The 22,887-nt window shown below is 37.8% G+C and overlaps 1 protein-coding gene across 2 annotated transcripts in view; it reads left to right on the top strand.

The window, feature by feature from the left end:
• Positions 1-1,868: 1,868 nt before the first annotated feature.
• bcar3 (BCAR3 adaptor protein, NSP family member) overlaps positions 1,869-22,887 on the top strand; it is a 67,606-nt gene continuing 46,587 nt past the window's right edge. The window contains exons 1-3 of one of the 2 annotated variants that reach the window (XM_084388516.1): positions 1,869-2,005; positions 10,941-11,096; positions 14,664-14,778. In XM_084388516.1, the coding sequence (XP_084244642.1) occupies positions 10,947-11,096; positions 14,664-14,778 (265 nt within the window). In that variant the 5' untranslated portion in view covers positions 1,869-2,005; positions 10,941-10,946. The remainder of the gene's footprint in view (positions 2,006-10,940; positions 11,097-14,663; positions 14,779-22,887) is intronic. The other variant, XM_084388517.1, reaches the window with a different exon arrangement.

Genomic DNA, 22,887 nt, shown 5'->3' on the forward strand with positions numbered 1-22,887 from the left:
AAAGCAATACAATTCTGCCAATTTTTGAATGTGACTTAAGTGTCCATACTTTTTGGCCAATACGAACAATATTGAACATTGCTTGAAATCTTTAGGTAAAGTAATTGTATGATAAAAAATTCTCTTTTCATATGCATTGATCATATACAAAAGTATACAGTAGGTCTTTAAGGTGGTGTTATTATCGACCAAAGATGACTGAGCTCTGTGTGGGTGCAACTTTCTCCCAGCACAGTAAACAGCAAAAAGTAACCCAAACAATACCACGTTTGTTTTGCGCATCAGAGAGCCCATTGTGCGCCTGCTGGTGAGCTCTCCATCAGTTTCTCCTGGCACAATGGGCGAATGGTCCCCCAAGCCGTGCCTGTCCTGTCTTCTGATACAAGAGATGGGTATGTATGCCAGTCATGTCATCCGCTTGTTTCAGAATCAGCCTGGCATGGCTGTATTTGTAAGACTAATGCCAGCATGGCTGAGAGAAAAGCATGATTATGTTCACTCATGTAATCATTATGCCTCAATGCTCCTGTCTACCAGGGCAGGGGAATCAAAAGGAAATGTGAGACGGCAAGCCAAAAGCTCTCATCTTCTCACACAGAGGAAGGCCGTTAGACAGTGATAACAGGGCAACTCATCCCTTACATTTTTTTTTAGAAACTCATCTCAATCTCAAAGGACTCCGTTATACATGCTTCACCATATTTAAACCATTCATTAACAGAATGGTTAAACTAAACGGCATACAATTTCGACCACCAAAGAATTTGCACTCTTTCTTAAGTGATACAAATTAAATGTTTATTTTTGTATATTTGCACATGATTTGTAAAAAATTATTATGATTATTATACCATTATAATACATAATACATATATACATTTAGGACTGTGGAACATTAATTTAATAAGCAATGGAATAAATTGCTTGGTAAAATATTAAGTAAACAAATCAGTTCATCAGATAGTGAATATATTTAATTGAATTATGGAGTTCAAGTAGGCTATTTAAAATATTTGGGTTATGCTAGCCTATAAGAAGGGTTCAGTAAGGATTGAAATGTTGATAATTTCATAGAGCCTTGACAGACTCCATCATAAATCAATTGTAAAACACAACTATTCATCTTTAAATCTGAATCGGTCATCAGTCCATCAGCCCTGACTTAATATCTGCATCAAACATTTCTCTGTCTGGCAAGGAGCTTTATGATACAGGGGGAATGACAGCCTAAGGTCACATCTTCTGCAGAACAATATTCAGAGCTGAATAAGTGTTGGCCGACCGCCCAAAAGCAGACTAATATTTTAAGTGCAGCTGGTCCTAGTGCGTCCACGAGCTTATCATATAGGTTTGGTCCAATTTCTCAAATGTTATAGGACAATTTAACAACGCATGTCTACAACAAACATCAGTCGTTTAAAAAATGATTTTTTAATGACCCCAATTTCACAGATGGAAATGTTACACCGTGCGAGAAAAGTAGAGGAAGTAATAGAACATTTCTGCACGGGGTCGTTTATCCAGTCCTTCTTCACAGCAATTCGCGCGCTCGCACAATTTAAAGATTAACGGTCAACTGTGTTCCTACTCACTGACTCAAATCTGTTTTTCGGTCTTTCTACTATTGCTTATATGTGTCATATTTAATATATACATCAGAGAGCTCAAACATGGGACTGTTTTGAGCTCAAACAACCGCATGAAATCACTCACAAGTCACAACAATATTACGCCGCGCGCGTGGAGTGCAGACCTGTCGACGCAGCATCTCGGCGCGCATTCCAGTGAAAGCACATTCACTTCTGGTGCGTAGTAATCGCATCCTTGCGGGATTTGTCTCCAGTGAGCATCATTACGCTTTTATCACAGGGGAGAGCAGTTACAGCAGGGACAATTCATGCAGAATGAGTGTTTGACATCTGAGCGTCTACTCTCTTGAGGAGTTGGTTAATTTGGACTGGAAAACATCTATTACTTAAGTAAAAACGCCTGTGCGACCTTTAAGGTGAGTTTTGCTTACTTTTTTTTTATAGATAATAAATGTGACCAACAGATTTTGTGTAGCCTATAAAAATGTATAAAGCCGTTTAGTAATTATGAGTAGCATACGTTTTTAAATGCAAAGTTATGACAAGCCATTTAACACGTTTTCATTTGAACTATCTATCATTATGTTTCTTATCTCTTGTAAGTTTTTCATTAGTGACTATTTATTCAATTAGTCACTACAGGGCTAGGCTAGTCACTATCCCCCTAAAAAGTAGGCTTACTATTTAGCCTATACTTGTCTTATTCAATGACTTGTCAGAATATCTACTTTATATGATCTTATTAAGAGTAAAAATGCATCTAATAATGATGTACTATTAAAGTTGGAATATTTACCAATAACTAAATAGCTTAACCTAACATACCTAATATACAGAATGCTCTGGTATATTCAGAGAATATTCAGGTTCTTGAATTAAAACACTCTTAACCTTGAATCTTCTGACACTGACAAAATGCCTCACAGATTTAGTGACGTGCTTTGAAACTAAATCATCTGTCCGCAGGGTTTGTATGTCAATTAAGAGACTCTCTTAAAACTTTGTTGGATGAGTGCTTGCCCTCTATCAAAGGTATAACATTAGATGCAAATTGCATTTATGGCACGCTGCTTCAGCAAACTTCCATTAAAGGAATTGAAATATGTGTGTGCAACTTTACTGGAACCTAAAGTCCAAGTTATTTGGCTTCAGTCAGTGCGACTCTTGCCCTAGAGGTAAATGGAGGACAGAGAGAGCGAGAGCGAAAGAGTTTAATAAGAGTCCTGATATTGTTTAGCTCCCAACCACACCACACACTACATGTGGCATGCTGAGAGCTTTCTCATGTGGTCATTCACATCCTGATAAATGCCACTGAAGGCATGCAGTGCATCTGGCATCTTAGTTTTTGCAGACAGTCTAGCAATGGTGTTTTCCATGCTTTAAAACAGGCTAGAACCCAGCATGCTCTGAACATGCAGTGGCTTGTGGGATGCTGAACTCTTGACCACAGGGCAGCCAGGTGTGTGCAACTAAACAGAAATCATGTCTCTCAAATGAAAAAAGACTGTTTACTTTTTACTCATATGCTATGTGCTGTCACTAATGAATGCATACATTAAACAGCACAATAAATTATTTGATTCATAATTTTTTATTAAAAGAGCTGATCGATATGGCATTAAAATAATAAAACTGAGCAAAGAGTGTTTTTAGAAGCATAATGACTTCACGGCTTATTCATTTTTCATGCTTTAAATTCAATTTGAGATATTGATGGACCTGTGCCGTTTAACTTTGAGCAAACAAATCAATACCATGGTTTTAAATGGTCTGTGGGCACAACGTGTTTGCTATTTCTATGAGTTTCCCACAACTGTCCCCAGAAAGTCTGTTTGAGGAGGAGACAGAACTCTGAATGAACTTTAGAGTTAGAAAGCTCCACTTGACCTCTGACCTAGTGTGTATTTCTCAAGTTACACTGTGTGTTTCCAATCTCTGCAAGACAATCTACACAATAAAATAAATCTATACAAGCAAGTATCTTAAAGGGATAGTTCACACCAAAAATTAAAATTCTGTCATCCTTTACTCACCCAAGTTGTTCCAAACCATTTCTGTCTTCTGCTGAACACAAAAGAAGATAGTTTGAAGAATATGGAGAACCAAAATACTATGGAAGTCAATAGGCCCCATCAACTGTTTGGTTACCGACATTCTTCAAAATATCTTCTTTTGTGTTCAGCAGAAGAAAGAAATTCATACAGGTTTGGAACAACTTGAGGGTGAGTAAAAGATGACAGAATTTTCATTTCTGGGTGAACTTTCCCTTTTAAAGTATATCAAACAGGAATGTGATGTGCATTGAAATTGGATAGTTTGCATTTCATAAAGCTGAACAGAGTTAAGGCCAGTTCACACCATAACTATTGTGATAACTATATTAGCGTCCACACTAGTGGTCATTCTGTTTATTCCAAGCATGTTGCAGTAGTCGTCTGCCGCTTTAAATGCTCGAGCTCTTGAAAAAGGATGGATTCTGATTGCTGAAAGTGATTCCAACAATGTTGTTTCTCTGTGCCTTTATCGTTATATTTGTGGTGTGGAGTGGACTCTGCTATACTTTTATATTTAGAATGATTTTTAGAACTATATCTTTATCGTTATATTTATTATCCCTGGTGTGAACGGGCCTTTATCAAAGACAGTTTACATTGACTTTAGGCTACATCACAATTTTAAATGTTTAAATCAGAAGCATTATAAAAAGCATCATTAAATGTGATCCATACAGACTGCTATGAACAAGATTTCTCTCAACACCTTGAAGAAGAAGCCTCCAGCCACTGTTTACTGTATCCCAAACAGCTGTAATGGCAAAAGTATCTGGCAGATTTTCTGTGAGGATGAGTCAAGCCTTGCCAGGGAATGTTATTAGCCTAACTGTGGCGTGAGCTCAGGACTTCAGGCACGGCCGGAATGTTGTGAATCAGGGAGACCATCCTCCTCCCCAGGCAGAACTATGAAATGGAGCATGTTGGGGAATACAGGGGCAGTACAGAGGAAAGAGGCATTAGATAATCAAAACTAATCACATAAGGAAGTAAAAAGAAACTTTTCATAGATACACTGTAAACATTAGAGTTTGTTATTCGTATTTTGTGGTTATTGTTGCTTGGTTTGCTTGATTTAAAACCCAATCATTAACATATTGACATATTTAGTTTGCATACTATTTTTTTATCTTAAAATCTGTGTTCATCTTGCAGAAGTTCAAATACAGGCATCATTTGATCATGACTGTCTGATGTTTAAAAGAAATATGATTGTTGTTGCATTAGAATTCTTTAAATGTATTTTAGGTGAGCTGCCTCATGGTAAAAGCAGAGATTAGGAGGGTGGATGGGGAGAGAGTGGTGCCTGCCTCCTCTTAAACTCCCCACTATTAGACGTTAACACAAGATAGAGAGGACTAGCAGGACAGAAACATTTTGTACAAAACATCTGCTCACACACTTCACTTGAACTGACAAAATGTCCACACTATCTTGACTGATTGCTAAAATGCTGTCACGTGTGGAACCCTCTGGAAAAGACCAGCATATGTAGTGTTTTGGATGAGGGTTTATAGGATGCTGGGATGTGCATGGGATGCTGAAAGCTACATCAGGTTTTTTAACTAGCAAGAGTTTCTTGAGTCAAAATTTGGCAAAACATTCCTGCATCTTCATCTCAGAGGGTGTTCTAGTCTTGATCTGACACAGCATATATCATCTCACACACACACACACACTCATAAGTACACCCACATTTTCAAGTCATACAGGTCACATATGTAACGATCTCAATCCTGCCTGTCACCACACACACATGCATGCACATGTGCAACATGCAACATGCAACATAATAATAAATCAGTGCTGCGTGTGCTCTTGACTTGTGAGATCTCCCACATGTGTCGTTCTGGAATGCTTAACTCAGAACAATGATGTCACTGATTCTGGGTTCACTCTCCTCTCTTATCCTGAAATCTGACAGTTCAATGCAGACGTCCAATCAAATCATGTCATTCTTAATCAGTGCTATCAAGATAAAAATAGCTTAAATAGCTCAGTTCATCTTATTTACTGCACTTTTTAGCTCTTCTCTGTGGCATGTTTGTTGGCATTCTACTGGCTTAACAGCTATAAGTGTAGTATTTAGACTGGCAAATTTTGCGCATTTGTGTACTGTACCAGAAAACATATAATTTTGTACTATAATGTAAACATGTTCTATAACATATACTAAAGTGAATTCTAAACGGCAGAGAGTGCTATTCTTCTTTTATAAAGACATTTTTACAAAAAAAATCAATGTGTAATGCTATTAGAACATGAGAGACAAAAGTATGTTTGTTGGTTGGCAACCTTATAGTGTTCTGGAAGAATGAGTTGATTTGAAACGTGAATGAAGTGTTTTTTTGGTAGTACTAGTGCATTTTGAATGTGAAATTAACTGTTGTGCCAAGCTGAGAGTTGGTTATGAGTAAAGAGTTTTGAGAAAATTACCTAAGTATTGAGAAATGTGTCCTTAGTACATTCACTAAAATGGGACCATTCAAAAACAGTTTTTGGTCCCCTGAAGAATATGTGCATATAGCAGAATATATGTCTATACATATATTCTGCCTATACACCATAAAGATCTTCTTTACATGTTTTCACCGACTGCACTATTTTAGTCTAGTCACATGTCTAAAAACGGAAAACAATATTAAAGAAAATTCAGGTAAACAAAATAAACAAAGGCAAAAAAATATATATAATAATTTTAACAGAAGTAAATTAAGAATTAATAGTCAAAGTCATTGGAGTGCAAAGGAGCCAGGCAGTCTCTTGTTTCTTTCCCTCCAAAACCATGAATCTGCAACCACAACAGAGGAAACAGGAAGGGGGCTTCTGTATCCCAAACAGGATGTTCAAAGCAACACAGTGTGTGACTTCACGTGTCTCCAGCCCACAGAGTGCAGTAATTAGTTCCTGTTGCATGCTTTAAAATCATCAGAGCTTTTTTCCACCCAGAATGTACAGTATATAGACCTCGCAGTAACAGTGAATGCTGTAGCATATTTGATGTCAGTCTAAAACATGCAGTAACGCTTGAAGAAGTGGATGAAACATATGTTGAATATGATGAACATGATCTTGTTCAGCACTCTATCAATGGTCAAGATTCACAATCATATATGACATTGATATGTGGGTGCATGTGCATACTAAACCCTAAATGTGATTAAGCTATGTCAGGATGTATCTGTGCAATGTGGCTTTTAAAGAGATTGGATCATGCAGATGCTTGAGCCCACTGAATGAATAACAGCCACACAACTGTGCTTCATCATCAACATCCACCTTCAACTTCATCACATGAAGCAATAATACATATACTTTTAATAGTATATATACACTTTTAGGAGCTTTTAGTCTGTTTACTGAATTAATTAATTATACAAATTGGCAAATGCACTGGACTTGAAAACTAAACATCAAACTACGTGTATTGTACCTAATGGAATGAATATAATTTAAACTGTGAAGCTAATAGCTTGAATATCATTTAAACCGAATCAACTATCAGTTGATTAAAGAGAAAGGCACTTGTTTGATTTAAGTGCTGCAAGGGTGGTCAGCTTTCTCTTGTCACCCAAACAACCTGTCCTCCGATGTGTGAGCCCACATCTCTCCATGTGGCCACAGGGGCATTGACATTCACGACAGGAACAAACCTCCCCGCAATTGTGTAAGCTACTCCTCTGATTGCTTCACCCCAGGGATGGGCTATATACTGACTGTGAGCACAGCTGGGCCTGCAACCCATATTGAATTAACTGCAATTTTTTTTTGCTGTATTGCCCCAGCAGTTTTATGAGCCATGTTCCACCTCTTCCACAGCTGCTTTTATTGCCCATTGTGTGAGAGTGGATGGGAGTTGATTGCTGGGAAAACAGGGACGTCAGGATCTTCCTGACTGGTGCATGTCTGCATTTGCAAAATGAAATACTGCAGGGCTCATAAAAACGAGATCAAGTTCAAGGGGTAGATGACAAATGAGTTAAGAAACTGAAACATGATTTAATGAAATATTTTCTTTCCACTCCAAACCCTGTTTTAATTTGGTGTCAAATTGTAGGCGCAGTAATTTAGGACTCATCAATGTAGAGAAACCATACAGAAAATGCTGCTTGCTAAAGAAAACATTACTATTTTTATGCCTCATACTTAAGTAATAATTACGGTGGCCGAGAGAGCTCAGCGCGCTGCAACTGAAGAAAACACATGCAAATAGAAAAAACACCCGCAAATTAAGAAAACATCTTCATCAGTTTCACAACACATGTGTGCTCCAAATACTCAAAACACAACCAAATACAGAAACGCGCTGCAAAAGTTCACAACACAAACAAATACAAAAACGCGCTGCAAAAGTTCAAAACACAACCAAATACAGAAACGCGCTGCAAATAGGACAGAACACAACGGAAATGTTTCCGGGGAACCCAATAAGTGACGGACCCGGCTGGGACGTGCTTATTGCTCGTGAGCTTTACCTATGCCCTACTCTCTTAAAAGGGCAGACGGCAGAGCCCTTGAATTGGGCACTTTGGAGGGAGCGGGGCACTTGTGTGCCATTATGTTGATGAAGGGAGCAACGAAAGACAACGTAATTTCCTCATTATTTTCACCTGGGATGTTCCCATGACAACGCAGCGTGTGTCCATCAGCTGAATAGCTGTTCTTACCAGAAATATAGTATTATTGCTGTTAACATAACTGTTGCAAATAAATATACATTTTATACAACAAAGTTTTTAAAATATGCGTTAGCCTATATCTGTGTGTGAGTGTCTCAACTTTAAAACTTACCATCTCATATTTGGACCCTAGCTGCATTCTAACATTTCTTATGAAACTTATTTTAACATAACATGACAAAATGTGTACAATGTAACTGATGTATAGATTAATGTCTTTCCCTCATGTTCTTTTTCTCTCTCTTTTTTATTTATTTATTTTAGTCTTCAGCTCATTGTTCTTTTTAGTATTCTTATGACATTGAACATATTGTAAATACATTTTGTATATTGTATACAAAGTTGTATGTCATAAACGTGTCATCTCTGTATGTTTTGGAAAAAAATTTAAATAAAATAAAAGTAGACAGCTGTAAGCATAGATATCATATATAAACGCTAGATGTCTTATGGCGCAGTCACTTCCGGCATCATCGTTCGGCCATCTTGTGACAGTGCTCTGTGCATTAAGGTGAATGATCAGCACGCACACAAATCCTCTTATCTCGCTGAAATCTTGACGGATTTACAAACGGTGTGGTTTCTTACAAACGTTATTAACGTGGCTATAATTCCGAATGCTTGAAAATGTATGTTATAATTTTTCATATGTATGCAGTGTATGTATGCAGTGTCATAACTACATCTCTGACGTTTATAACAAACCAAACCGTTTGAAAATCGGTAGAAAAATGAGCAAGTTATGGTTATTTAAAAGTACATGCACCATTGAAGTAGTGAGCGAGTACACTGTCGCAAGATGGCCGCCACGTGCGGACGTCGACCTCCATTGGCCAGCAGTGCGCACGAGACATCTAGCCTTTATATATGATATCTATGGCTGTAAGCACGTCCCAGCCGGGTCCGTCACTTATTGGGTTCCCGGAAACATTTCCGTTGTGTTCTGTTCTATTTGCTGCGTGTTTTTGTATTTGTTTGTGTTGTGAACTTTTGCAGCGCGTTTCTGTATTTGGTTGTGTTGTGAGTATTTGGAGCACACATGTGTTGTGAAACTGATGAAGATGTTTTCTTAATTTGCAGGTGTTTTTCTATTTGCATGTGTTTTCTTCAGTTGCAGCGCGTTGAGCTCTCTCGGCCACCGTAAATAATTCCAACAGTTAGTTCTGGTTCACATGGTGGAGATTTTTCAGTGATTATACAAGTTACATTGATACAACAGTAGGCGGTGACAAATGTCTTTTTGAGTGAGTCACTGAATCATTCATTCAACCAATTCGTTCATTCAGGGATGAGACAAGTGAATGAGTCATTGAATCATTCTCTCTTTGTGACACTGATTCATTCAACACCACTACTGTATGTTGTTCAGAGACGTGCAGGGATTAAATCTTTTGAAACTATTTTCGTTGGTGGAGCAAAAACAGATAAAATAACTTAATAAAATGTGTCTAAAATTTAAGTTACTGATTATTTATCTTTTGTTTATTGAACTGCTGTATAAAAGCAATATCACAAGCTATCATACGATTGGTCTGAATCTACATCCCTGTCATGATGAAACACTAAATAAAGCATGAGATGATGTTTAGGGCATGATTAGTTATGATTTGTGAAATGGATTATTTTGTTGGCAGGAATAACCCTTGACAAAGCACTTCTCTTAGGCAAGGTGACAGGGTCTTCTGCTCTCTAGTGGAGCCCATACAGTCTATAAATACACACACACTCTCTCTCTCTTTCTCACACACTAATAACTGTAATGGTCTTCTCTCTGGGTGTTCTTTTAAATAAATAAAAAAAAAACACTGCTGCCTCATCCAGCCTTTTTAATTAATTCAATTCCTCTGCATTTTTGTGTTGGAATCCAAATCTAAAAAGAAGACATACATCTTTCTGACCTGTGAATAACTGCCCCCACACAGAATGTCTTATGGAAGAGAAACTTCTAGGGATTTGTCCGATCATACTTTGAAGGAGAAAGGGAGTAGAAATGCTGCCCTCTCATAAATGAGCTATTAAACTGAGGGAAGCTGGATTGTATAGTACGCTAACACCATAAATCCATAGTGGGGTTCACAGTCAGTTTGAGGGAGGATATCCAGAATCATGCACACACGCATCCAAACATGCACATACAGTATGCATGTATGCACATGTGCTCCACCCATGACACATGCACACACTCATGCACAACAGGTCATTGTGAATCACTTCTTAATCATAATGAAACTGTTCAAACCGCTTATTAGATTTCTTAGGAGTGCACATTAAGTACCATGTGCTTGCATTTTGCGGACCCTCAGGGCTCACAGAGAAAGAATCATGTGTAGACAGTATGTTGCAACCTCTGGATTGTGGGCTAATGTTTTTTAGCTTCTATGAGCTGTCAAATATGAGGGCAGATGATTTTGTATAGTTTGCTTTATTTGTGTCTGAAGGCAAGGTTCATAAATGAGTCAAATGTCATGTGTCAACAGTCAAATAACTCATGCCATGAATAGTTGATCGTGAAAAAAGTTTAAATCTATCTATCCATCTAGTTTTGGTTTTGTTTTTTCATTTAAAAAGACTCAAATAATCGCTTTATTAACGCAAATAATGCTTTGCTTTTATCCTAGCCTTCCATGCGGAGAATCTTTGAGGCAACACTTGGATACATTTCTATCATGAAGCACATGTCCATCTCAAAATGGCTAAGTCAACTGGGCTTACCTCAGTACTGCACGCTATTCGATGAAGAATATGATGGAGTGGAGGTAAAGTCAGCACACACTGTGAGTTTAGACACACACACACACATGTACACAGTGCTGCATACCACATACAGCATTTAAACTACCATGCAATTATTCAAACAGTCATTTGAAATTCCATGACTGCCTGTGATTCTGTCCTATTTATAATCATAAACAACTGATGGAGCTGTTCAAAGTGAGCTTTGAAAATCAGTAAACATTGCAGAAAAGTGAAATCTAAACTTTGTGATTGAACTCAGGAAAACATGCTGAGATTCCTTTCACAGCATCTTACTGAATGTAGACCAGCTGATCTGACATCTGTATTTTCAGCCATGTTTTTCTTGGCAGCACATTCCACCTGGAATGTAAGTTCGTCCAGGAACAGCAGCAAATTGGAGATTCTGAAAGCATTTTTGTGGTTTACAGATGCCAGTATGCACGCTTGACTCTGATCATAGCGCTAAACTTCAGCTACAGCCAACAAAAGAGCTTAATTACACGAATAATCCTAAACTTTAAACTTCACTCTACATTTACACAGAAATATTTGCTGGAACTTGGGCTATACAATTAACTGTGCCCATTTGACAGTGTCTCAAGGAGTTTGTTTGATGTCTAAAAACTCGAAGGAGAGCATAATACTCCTAAATCGTACATCAAATCATTTTAGATATATTTTTTGTGCTTCCATTTATATTAGGGCTGTCCAATGCTGCTCCTGAGAACCACCTTCCTGTAGAGTTTAGCTCCACCTATAATTAATCAAACTGCACCAGATAATCAAGATCTTCAGGATTAGGCTACTATAACTTTAGGCAGGTGTTGGAGCAGGTTGCAGTTGAACTCTGCAGGAAGGTGGCCCTTCAGGAGCAGGATCGGACACCCATGCATTAACACATTTGCACATCAAAACAGTTTCCACTTGCATTCTAGTCATAACCATTATAGTTGTATGTAATGGAAAACTACCTGTTTTGTTGCACACAAGATGAGCCCCAGGTGGCTCATTTTCAGTGCCCTATAAAGAAGTCCAGTTGCTCTTAAATAATTTACTGTACACACCATAAAAAACATTTGTAAAAGCAGTAAAAGTCACTGTCTTCCACACAATTATCCACTTTACAATTTAACCAGGTCCCCATCCTTTGAAAGAGAGAAAAAAACTAGGAAAAGAGACACTCAACTGTCAAGAATGAAATGACCATAGCAATCAGAAACAACAGTAGTATTGACACTGAGATGACCAAATGTCCATTATAGGCTTACTGATTACACTGTGTAATGGCCATTATTGCTGAATCATATTTCACTGATTACATCTAATGGAGTGCAGGGTGAAGTCTGGATTAAGAACAGCACCAATAAAACCACTATTGCGATTTTCACTTTCCACATTTCCACTTAAACTGGTGATGAAAGATGGAGATGTTTTCTCTTTATTTTACAACTGATTTGAGTGACTAATATCTTTGTCCCACACACATACAAAACAATCAGCGATTGAAATCTACAGCTGCCCACACATATACTATGGTACCATGATAGTACCAGGTAAATTATCATAGTGCATGAATACTGTAATCGTTCAGACAGGGTTGGGAAAAATTCATAATTTAAAAATGATCTAAGAATCTATTGCGAAAAATCAACAGGAATCATAGTATGACAGCATGCTCCACCAAATCTAAATACCAGTGTGTTTGTGTGTGTGTAGAAAAAATGCCTATACATGTAAAAAGAAAAAGAAAAAAAAAACAACACTTTTTAAACTTAAGTCTTCATGAACTTGCCTTTTTCTTAAGCTCTCTTATTTCTTATTGCACTCTCTTAATTCAGAATTTCTTTGGATCTATGTTCCTTTTCTGCTTCATTAAATTCAATTTGGAATTTCAATTCTGCGTCCTGTTTGCTATACCTTACTTCAAATCCAGGAACTTGATTAGAATTTAAAAAGCATTCTCAGTTCAATTCTGCAACCCTGCTTTCAGTACCACCACCATCAGCATCAAAGTACCATATATGTGTCATCTGATACCATCACTGTACCATATCAAATTATTTTATTTTTTTTGCACAAGTATATATGGGCACACATACACACAAACGCTTAAAGCACCCACATCCTTGGACACTGGTGTAAGATCAACAAACCTACTGACAAAACAACAAAGTAGCACATCTCTTATATCTACCAGCCCACTCCTAGTGAGGTGTCTGAATAGATTCTCAGTGACATGTTTTTGAAGTTTCAGCATGAGGGATTGATATGAGACCACACATGGTAAATGAAGAGTTTGAGGGAGCAGAGACTTTGCCATGGCTTGTTAGATTCATCTGTGGGTTGAATGCAGTTGAACAATAGGCCCTTACCAGCATATGTTATCCCCTCTTTTTCCATCTCTTTGCCCCCCCCCCCCCTCCCCCTCCCACACTGTCTTTCACTGACTCTCTTTGTGTCTACCATTCTGTCCGTCCCTGTCCACCACCCTTTCTCTTTCCCCAAGCTAGCCTGTAAAAACAGAGACATGGTAGTGGGAAAGAGTGCTTGCTGCTGATGTTTGGGATTCTGAATACATTGGATGAGGCAGATGAGATAAGACACACAAAGAGAGCAATGCAGCATGCATCTGTTTCTCCAGCGTTAGATCAACACGACTTCACCTCGCTGCACCAATTCAGTACAACAGATTTCACACTGAACCTCGAGTCACGCTTAACGAATGACTTGGTAAAGGCGGTTGGAATAAGAATGAATAGCACTTAGATTACCAGAACTTGTTATAAAAAGTAGAATTTGCTTTATATTATATTTTTTTACTCTTTTATCTGAATAAAAAAAACCGATAGATTAAAACCAATCATTTTAAATGCTATAAGAAAAAAGTGGGCATCACAACATTAGGATTTACAGTATGAAAGTGAATGCTAATTTTGAGATCAGCAGAAAATAACATGTAAAATAACATTATGGTGTAGTTAAATAATTTTAAGAGCGCATTAGATGGGGGAAATGAGCATGTACAATTAAATATGCAATCCACAGAAATAGCTAATATCTAAACAAATAGCTAACACACAAACACATTAAAATCTTGCATACTATTTCGAACAGATAATATTAAAATCGGGATGCAGCCACAAAAAACTGAGTGAACTCATTTTAGTTGTATTGACAAACTATGGGCAGTCCCAAATAACCCAATATGTTGTGGCAGTGCATGTTTGTTACTGTTTATTTAGGAAGGAATGCTTTGGCATGTGCACTGTAAATGCTAAACAGCAGAAAATAGCACATAACCCTTAAATTAAACGGCTCTTGTTTTGTCCTGCCGGGAACAATGAAAGCAGAGATGCTTTCTAAAACATAGCCGTGTGTTTTTGTTGTGTCAGAAGCAGAAGGAATGTAACGTTGTGAAAGCCACACAAGGCCGGACTCTGAGGAGTGGTGAGGCATGGGGCCGTAATGACACACTGTTAGCTTAAACCGTACACTTTTCTGATGTTTGTTTGCGTGTGTGAATGATAGATAGCAATTAGTTCTAGCCCTTGTCATTCTCACCACACATTAAACCACTTCATCTCCATGTTTCTGTCTCTCTTTAGGACTTGATGCACCTCACAGAGATGGATCTCTTGGGTTTGGGGGTCCAAAGTCGTCTCCATCGCATCCACATTCTCTCTAGCATCCAAGTGCTGCAAGAGCGTGAAGCAAAAAGAGGTTAGTCCTTCTTATCCTCACATGGAGCCTCATTTATAAAATGTGTGTATACACAGATTTGAACTTCCACACCAACGTTCATATGTATAAAAACGGTGTTTGACATGGAAAAGTGCTTAGCGCCACATCAGGGTCTAAGCAGAAGTACACACTTTTCCTTGTGGCAAAGAGTCGGAGTATTGCAGTGCAGGCATTTGGAAATTTGGGAATCTTTTATATGTTAATATATGTTATATGTTTTATAAATTAATTAAGCGCCATTTACAAGAGATGTACGCACGTTTTTTGTGCATCCGCTCATTCTCTGAATCACTCATAGGCACATTTGAGAAATGATTGTACGATCAATTGTAGGACGGTTTCTACGCAACATTTTATAAATGAGGCCCATGGGTTTCTTAATGTCTTCTTTCCCTGATTTCTCACTTTCTTATCCTGTTCCCATTGCCTCGCATGCTTTTTTCTGTCTTGTCTTGTATAGCCAGGTTTTTGACTATCAACCTGCTTAGACAGGAATGGTTCTTATATAAAGTGGCAAATCACTTCATTTTCATGTGACATTTAGGGGCCAAGTAAATCTAAAATCAGACTTAGCTGTGAGAACAAAGCAAAATATAAAATGCTACTAAATGTCTTAAAATACCACAAACTTATAAATCCAGCTCTTCAGTTCTTCACTTTATAGCAGGCAGACATTTGTTTGAAATGGAAATCATTTGTAACATTATAAATGTCTTTACTGTCGATTAAACTTAATGTGTATTTCCTGAATAAATGTTATAATTTCTTAGAAGAAAAAAAAATCTTACCTGCCCCAAACTTTTGAAAAGCTGTGTAGATAGAAGCTGTACTTGTATGTCTATCTCCTACATAGACAATAGCTGCCTGATGGCCACTGACTGAACTGACTGGCCTTCTGCTACTTTTATGGGCTTTTTAAAATACAAAAGGTGTAACAGAATCATTAAACTCAAGGACTAAACCAGTCATTAAAGTATCCCTCTCTATGCAGTATGCACACACTTCCTCATGAACCAGTGGTGTAAAAACAGAAGCAGGAGCTTATCTCTTCATGGATGTTTTCTCTAGCTGGGCTGATTCTGCGGTTCCTGTCCTCTTGTCTCTGAAGTCCTGCTTGTACTGGACAGCCTGTGACTATGTCTGTCCATGCGTAGAGACCAGCACTGAAGAGCTTCATTAATCACAGCAAGCCTGCATGTGGGAGAACAGTTCAGGACAAGGCCGCAGGCACATTATGCTCAGGGACAAATACATATGGGGTCAAATCAACAGGGATTAGTTCACAAAACGAAGCATTGGAGTGCAGGACGGATCCCCCTGTCGAGTATTGTGTGTGTGTAATGGTAGTGTCTATATATAAGCTTGACGCCAACTCAGCTTGGTGGCAAAGTTTTCATATGAGATAAACATAATTATGCTATCCTCAAGATCTCCGAGGAGTCACCTTGAAGCCTTGAAAGCAATACGCACCTCGTCAGTGTGCTGAAATTATAGAGATTACGGTTCATCAGAGAACACTCAGAAACATAAGAAGCATTTACTGTCAACACTGATAGTGAGTCACGAATGGACTTGTTTCCGCACACTCACACACAGACATCCTTCCGTCTGACTATACACCTCTCAGTGTTGCCATGTCTGCTTATATTAGGATGGACTTCAAAAACTAAACTAGGCCTAATCATTATCCTTACAGTTTAGACATTGTCTTACTAACAGACTGAAAACGGTATCATTAAATGTATTCAATGGACATGACTTGGTACTACATATTATATGTAACTAGCACAAGTACATTCAGTGTAAAAAAAATTCCCCTCACCAGTGTCACTCATGTGTGGCTTTAGACATTAGGTCCAAATTTTCTGTAAAGCTGCTTTGAAAAAACATGGAATGTTAAGTTAAAATGAGTTATTATAAGTGACTCTGAACTTGGACTCTGGTCGCTTATAAATATGAGCAGTTGCAGGCTGCATTCTTATGGGGTTTATTTACAAAATACTGTCACGTATTTGGTGTTGATAGTGCTTGCCCCACAATTATGAACGAACAATAATAGCCATCATGAGAAAATTCCCACCTGCATTTGAGCCAAGGTTTACTTTGTGTCATTAATCGTATAGTTTGCTTCTCCTTTTCTCCCATGTTTCTGCCTTTCTCAGGCCCTCTTCTAACCCACTGATAAATAAATACAAGAAAAAATACCCCTTGACCAATAGCTGTATATGCACTGATTTAATTATTGATTTCGTTGGCCCGTTGTATGCATTAAACATTTTAATGAAAAAAAGAAAAAAATGTGCAGCATGATGCATTAAAAATAAGTCTAAACTCCAAGTTTATTCTATAATAAATAAGATTCTCATGCGCCACCCACACGAGAGCACGAAAAAATGACTTGTCGCTTATTTTGGATGAGGCAGGTTGTTTATTCTGAGCTTGTTTTCATACCAATTTGCTTGTTTCTTTTTAGCAAAATCTGGCAACACTGCCACCCCTAACCTTCCATCAAACAGACACAGACGCGTGTCTATGTAGAGAAGGAGCAGACACACGCTGCTGTGTGCAGGAGCTGCCAGGTGATTATAAACTCTTTCGCCCATCCCGTAATCCCGGCAGTCAGCGTTGCTGTGGGGGCACCCCTCCACTGTGTGTAATTAAGTCCTTAAAAAGCATGTCAAGGCACACACACACACAAACACTGGGCTGACAGGCTGAGGCTCGTTTCCCAGGCATAACATACTACCTCGACTCCATTGCTATAGAGACTCTGACACTTTTGAAAATGGGCTGTTGAATTAGATATCTTGGATCAGCGAGCTTGCAAATAAATGGTCTCCAAGCTTTGTAAACTTAAGGAATAGTTTTGAACAGCTTTTGAACAAATGCATGGATTATTTTATACTACAAATCAAGCAGTCTGTAACACAAATTTTTGTTTACAACACAGGCAATAGTTTTAAGTAGTCTGAAAACTTAGTATTCTGGTATAGTGAGTGGTTAAAAGACGTCTGGTCTTGACTGGCATGGTCCCGTGCTTGAGGACAATAACTATTGTTTTCCTAAAAAGTTTGGGCTGTTTGAGGACTCAATAGGTGGTCTGATTAAACCAGTTTCAACAACTTTAACAGCCTATTCTAGTAGTGTCTCCATTCAACCCCTGTAGTCCTCACTTCCTGTGAGAAATGCAAATGTTACACATGCAGTTTCATAGACCACCATGCTCCGTGCAAAGAGGGGTACAAGTCTCCACTGCTGCGTGGTTTTCTCCCAAGACAGCTAGCAAAATTATTGTACAGCTGTTTTCAAATTTTATACTACATACAAAAAGTATATTTTTTATTTCAGCTTTATTTATTTATGCATCAAAACACTACAATTTCCCATAAAAATCAGTTCACATGAACTATTTCAATGTCAATGTCCCAAGCATTTCTACCTGTAAATGTGCATATTTAAAAAGCATTAAGAATCCAGTTGCCCCCAAAAATGGTCTGTCATTTATTTACTCACCATCATGTTGTGCCAAACCTGTGTAATCTGTTGAACACAGAGATGTTTAGTTTAAAAGACACTTCAGGCACTACTGTATTTTAGTTGGAGCCTTTTGTGTAGTTGAAAAATGTGTCAGTGCATAAACAGTACTCACATGTATTTGGAGCACGGCATTGCAGTGATGTTCAATGATGACAGGCTGCTCTTGTGTAGAAGGGCTGGAGTATACTATTAAATAAAGCATGCTATTAAATGGGTGGTTGGCTCACTGCCTTCCCTGCTCTCAGTGCAGACTGCAGATTCATTCAAAGGGATGCCACCACATATAAAAAATTCCATACATAAGCAGTTCTGAGCTACATAATAGCCAAGGTTAGCAATTAATCATTCTAGGTAGGTTTCATAATTTTGTTTATTATTATTTTACTTATTATGTAATTAATTTTTTCATTTTTTGCAGAAACTAAGATGAAGACTACGCATGAAAATGGTTAAATTACAGAGTATATATATGCTCAAATTAAATCCCAGTTATGCAGTTCTTTCATTAAGCACTTTGGGTGTTTTGTAAAGCCTAATCCTGCATAAGCATTAGAAAAAAAAGAAGAAGCAGAATCGTCAATATTTTGAGAGCCAGGGTTGATCCTGTGAGAAAACGTGAGAAAACGTGAGAAAACTCATCACAGTCAGATGAAAGCCCAGGGTGTCTCTTGGATATATTCTGGGCGTTTCTAGGGCGTTTTGTGGGAAAACTCTTCCTTGTCCTTGTGCTCATACTGGGTGTGAGAGTAGAGCTGGCATTCTGCTCCTTCACCCTTCAGTCACATCCAGCTCAGTGCCAGCATTTCATAAATGTAAACACATTTCCCAGCCAGAAGGAACAGCTGGGCCCCCTCTTTAAAAAACTCTGTTTTGAAATTTAATACATGTCCAAAATAAATCATGACGGATGATACTGGGACATAAAGTAGCCATTGCTGCTGCTCTGTGAAAAGCTTTTCAGATACCTGCATTAAGCTCTCTTGTCTGCTAGACAAATGTCACCTGTAGAAAGTGTTCATTACTCTTCTGAACAATGTTTAAAAAGGTTTAGGAGGAGGGTTGTGTTGGCATTCTGCCAAGTTCGACAACATGTCCAAAGTCTCTAGTATAATATTGCAGACGCAATATTTGATTTAACACAGATTGCATTATACATTATAAAATGATATTATAAAAGACATTATAAAATCAAAAATGACTGATTTCTTACTTTCTTAGTGCATGTTCCTGGTTTTACTGTGAATGATTCATCAATGCATGTTAGTCCGAAGACAAATTTAAAAAAGAGAAGAAAAAAAAAATCTTTGGATTATGTATAATTAAAACTTGCTCCACCTCTGACACAGCTTTTCTTGTTTAGCTGACATGGTCAAGACCTCTTAATTTTTAAGCTGTCCAACCACCTGTCATATAGAGATCACTTTTTACAATCCAGATGGATAAAATAAAATTCTGCCTGTTTTCTATTTTCTTTATTAAACATCCCATTTTACTATGAAAAACATCACATGGGATTACCTTTTTTTTTTTTTATATGTATGTCATTTTGACAAAATCTCTAGAAAGTCATGAAACTTATGTGAGCTTACCATATGAATTTGAAATATGTCGTCTACTTAGAATACACAGTCTAAATGAAGTTTCTTTCTTAGTAAAGATAATTTTACTTTCACTCCATATTTATCCAGCGACCTGGAATAGAGTTACCCTTATGCATGTAAGAATGTTGGAACCGGACAACCAGCCACCAGTGGCCATTTAGTCCATCAATATGACCGTGCTTGTCCATGTGTAAGTGGCAGCTAAACTCCCCCTGATGACAGCTAGACTGTAAACCGAGAGGTCAGATGTAGTGATGCTCATTGCTCACTGCTGATGGTGCCGGTGTTGGAAAATACCAGTCATGACAAGTAAATTCCACATCATGTTTATCTGAGGCATGATAAGATAAAGCTGATAAGACTGGAGCAAGTTGTTTCTCAATTTTAACATGGGTTTTATCCAGTAACAGTTTAATAAGGCTTTATAGTTAGTCTCCCAGGGTATTCAATGGAATTATGCATGCACCATTACCCTCTTAATGACTTTATAAAGATTCTTAAAAGTCTGAGCTTAGTGGTAAAGTTTGTAAAAGTCACTGTATAAATAATGATTATCACATCACGTATACAGTCCATGGTTTTATGATTCAGAAAATCAGTCATGAGAGGAAATTAATATTTTCCTGTTGAAAACGTGATGATTACATGTTGTGGAATTGGGCGAGACAGTTTACATTTCATACTCGAATAACTGTTCTTACCCTCAGCCTTGAGTGGAACCAGTAGAATGAAGGCAATCAACACGTTCCCTTTCACAAAAACAGAGATAAGAAGAAAATAATTAGACAAGCTCTAGATCCCTTCTGAGGGACACTTCCTGTGTCCATCTTTAGGCATTCTGAATGACGTTTGGCAGCACAAAGTCAAGGATGTGTTTCCATCTTTCATCTCTTTTATTTTTATGTAAATATAAAAATAGTTCCACACGATTAAGAACTATTCACCAAGCTCCAAATTATAGAAAAATTTGCTTTGGTAAGTAAAAAAACAGTTACTTACTAGTTTGCTTGTTTCTTTACTTATAACAATCTCATATTTGATGCTGCGAGGAAAACAAAAATTGCAAATTCCATAGTCATGAGGACATACTTTTCTTAAAAAAAAAAAAAAAAAAAAAAAAGCTAACATTGTAATCATTGAGGTTAGATTACATCAGACACATGGTTACAAACAAAGTGCTATGTATCGTTGCTCTTTACTTGTGTCTTCTGTGACCATCCCTCCTCCTCCAGTCGGAGCTGCTTTGCTCTGCTCTGCTGGGGGCTGAAGGTGGTCCGGCCAGGCATGCTGACTCCATGTTAAGGTGCCTAAGGAGATGAGATCATCAGATTAAATCAAAGAATGTCTGCTCTCAATCATTGGCATTAGGGCTGGCCCTCATAAAGGTAAATGCCATGCAATAGTGGAAATGTGTCAAGCGCAAGAGATTTAGCAATTCTGACCACAGTAGAGATATTGATATCACAAGCAGCAGGCAGTTCTGCTTTATGTTACACGTCACGCGTGAGTGACAAAGAGACATGGAGTAAGGAGAAAAGAAGAACTTGTTATTATAGCGAGTTGTTTGTCAAGTTAAAACAGAGTTAATTACTGTTGTTAAGCAACATTGCAATTGCATTAATGTGAATTCAGTTGATGTGCGGCCACAGCTATTTTACCAGGACTTCAAATGTGGCTCATCCAATCCGAATTTACTTAATGTGAATGTGTTTTGCCAGACTTTGCCATTCATTTGTTACGGATATTGTTATCTTTGGTTGTGTCTACCATATTTGAGGACACCAGGGCTGAACAACCCAGACATGCTGACACACTCACCATAACTCTTCCCTTTTAGTGATCTATTGCCTGTGTCACATAATAAACGCTCAATTTCAAAGTGTGCACGTTTAATTGCACAGAGCCAAAGATTGATAATAGCACTTTGAGTGGTGTCTTTATATATATATATATATATATATATTTTTTTATGACAATGTTTTGACACTTTGACAAATGGTATTCTAGGCAGGTGTGCTGTAACTTAAGGAGGCCTATTTCAATCCAGATGTCTCCTTTTCAGTGCACACACTTTGTTAGTAGAGGGTTCATTTTGTGGCACTAGTGTTTATGCACTTTTGGTATGTAAATGGAACCCTACAACACTAGAATCTTTATTATAAAATGGATAGTTTTGGTTTCAGATACTGATTGGTCAGTAAAAAGTACCACTCATCCCCAAAAAAAACAATATAGACATGAAACATCTGTTAATTTAGCTAACTGTGTATATAACTGCACAGCACCCATAGAAGATAGCTATTGTTATGCATGTTATGTTTATCTATTGTTATGTGAGGATTTTGGAACTGCATTGGCAGTTGTTCCAATGTTTTGCACAACATTCAGATGGTAACTGAGTGACAAAACAAACCTTTGAATCACCTGCATGATCATCACGCTCTCCTTAGCCTTTAGTCAGATCACACCGCGCCCCATCTCTCTGCCTGAATCATTGGGGAAGGAACCCTGCCTTTGTCATTTGTTATCGTCCCACTGACAATGAAGAGGAATCCAAGGACAAAGAGACGGGAAATTCTGTTCCTCAGAGACAACAGAAAAAAAAAAACATTTAGCTATTCCGATTAGCCATTTCTGAAAAAGCACTTTTGCTGAGACCCAATTTGCCTACTTATACTATGCCCTAAAAGTATCCACAGTTAAAATCCTCCACATTCAATTTAATTTAATTTACAACCGCATCTGAGAGAAATGTAGTAGCACGTTGAATACTTTGGAACACTCACTTTAAAATACTACGATTTGGGACACATTAATTCTAATTTCGAAGACTATTTAGGACGGATAGTATGCAAATTGTGACGCAGCATTTATTTTGATTTTCCACTTTAGACATTCTACTAACTATAAGTAGCTGCATGTCAACCACCACTCATTAGAGTATTAGTTG

Source organism: Rutilus rutilus, assembly GCF_951802725.1.
Source record: "Rutilus rutilus genome assembly, chromosome: 19".
Classification (NCBI taxonomy): domain Eukaryota; kingdom Metazoa; phylum Chordata; class Actinopteri; order Cypriniformes; family Leuciscidae; genus Rutilus; species Rutilus rutilus.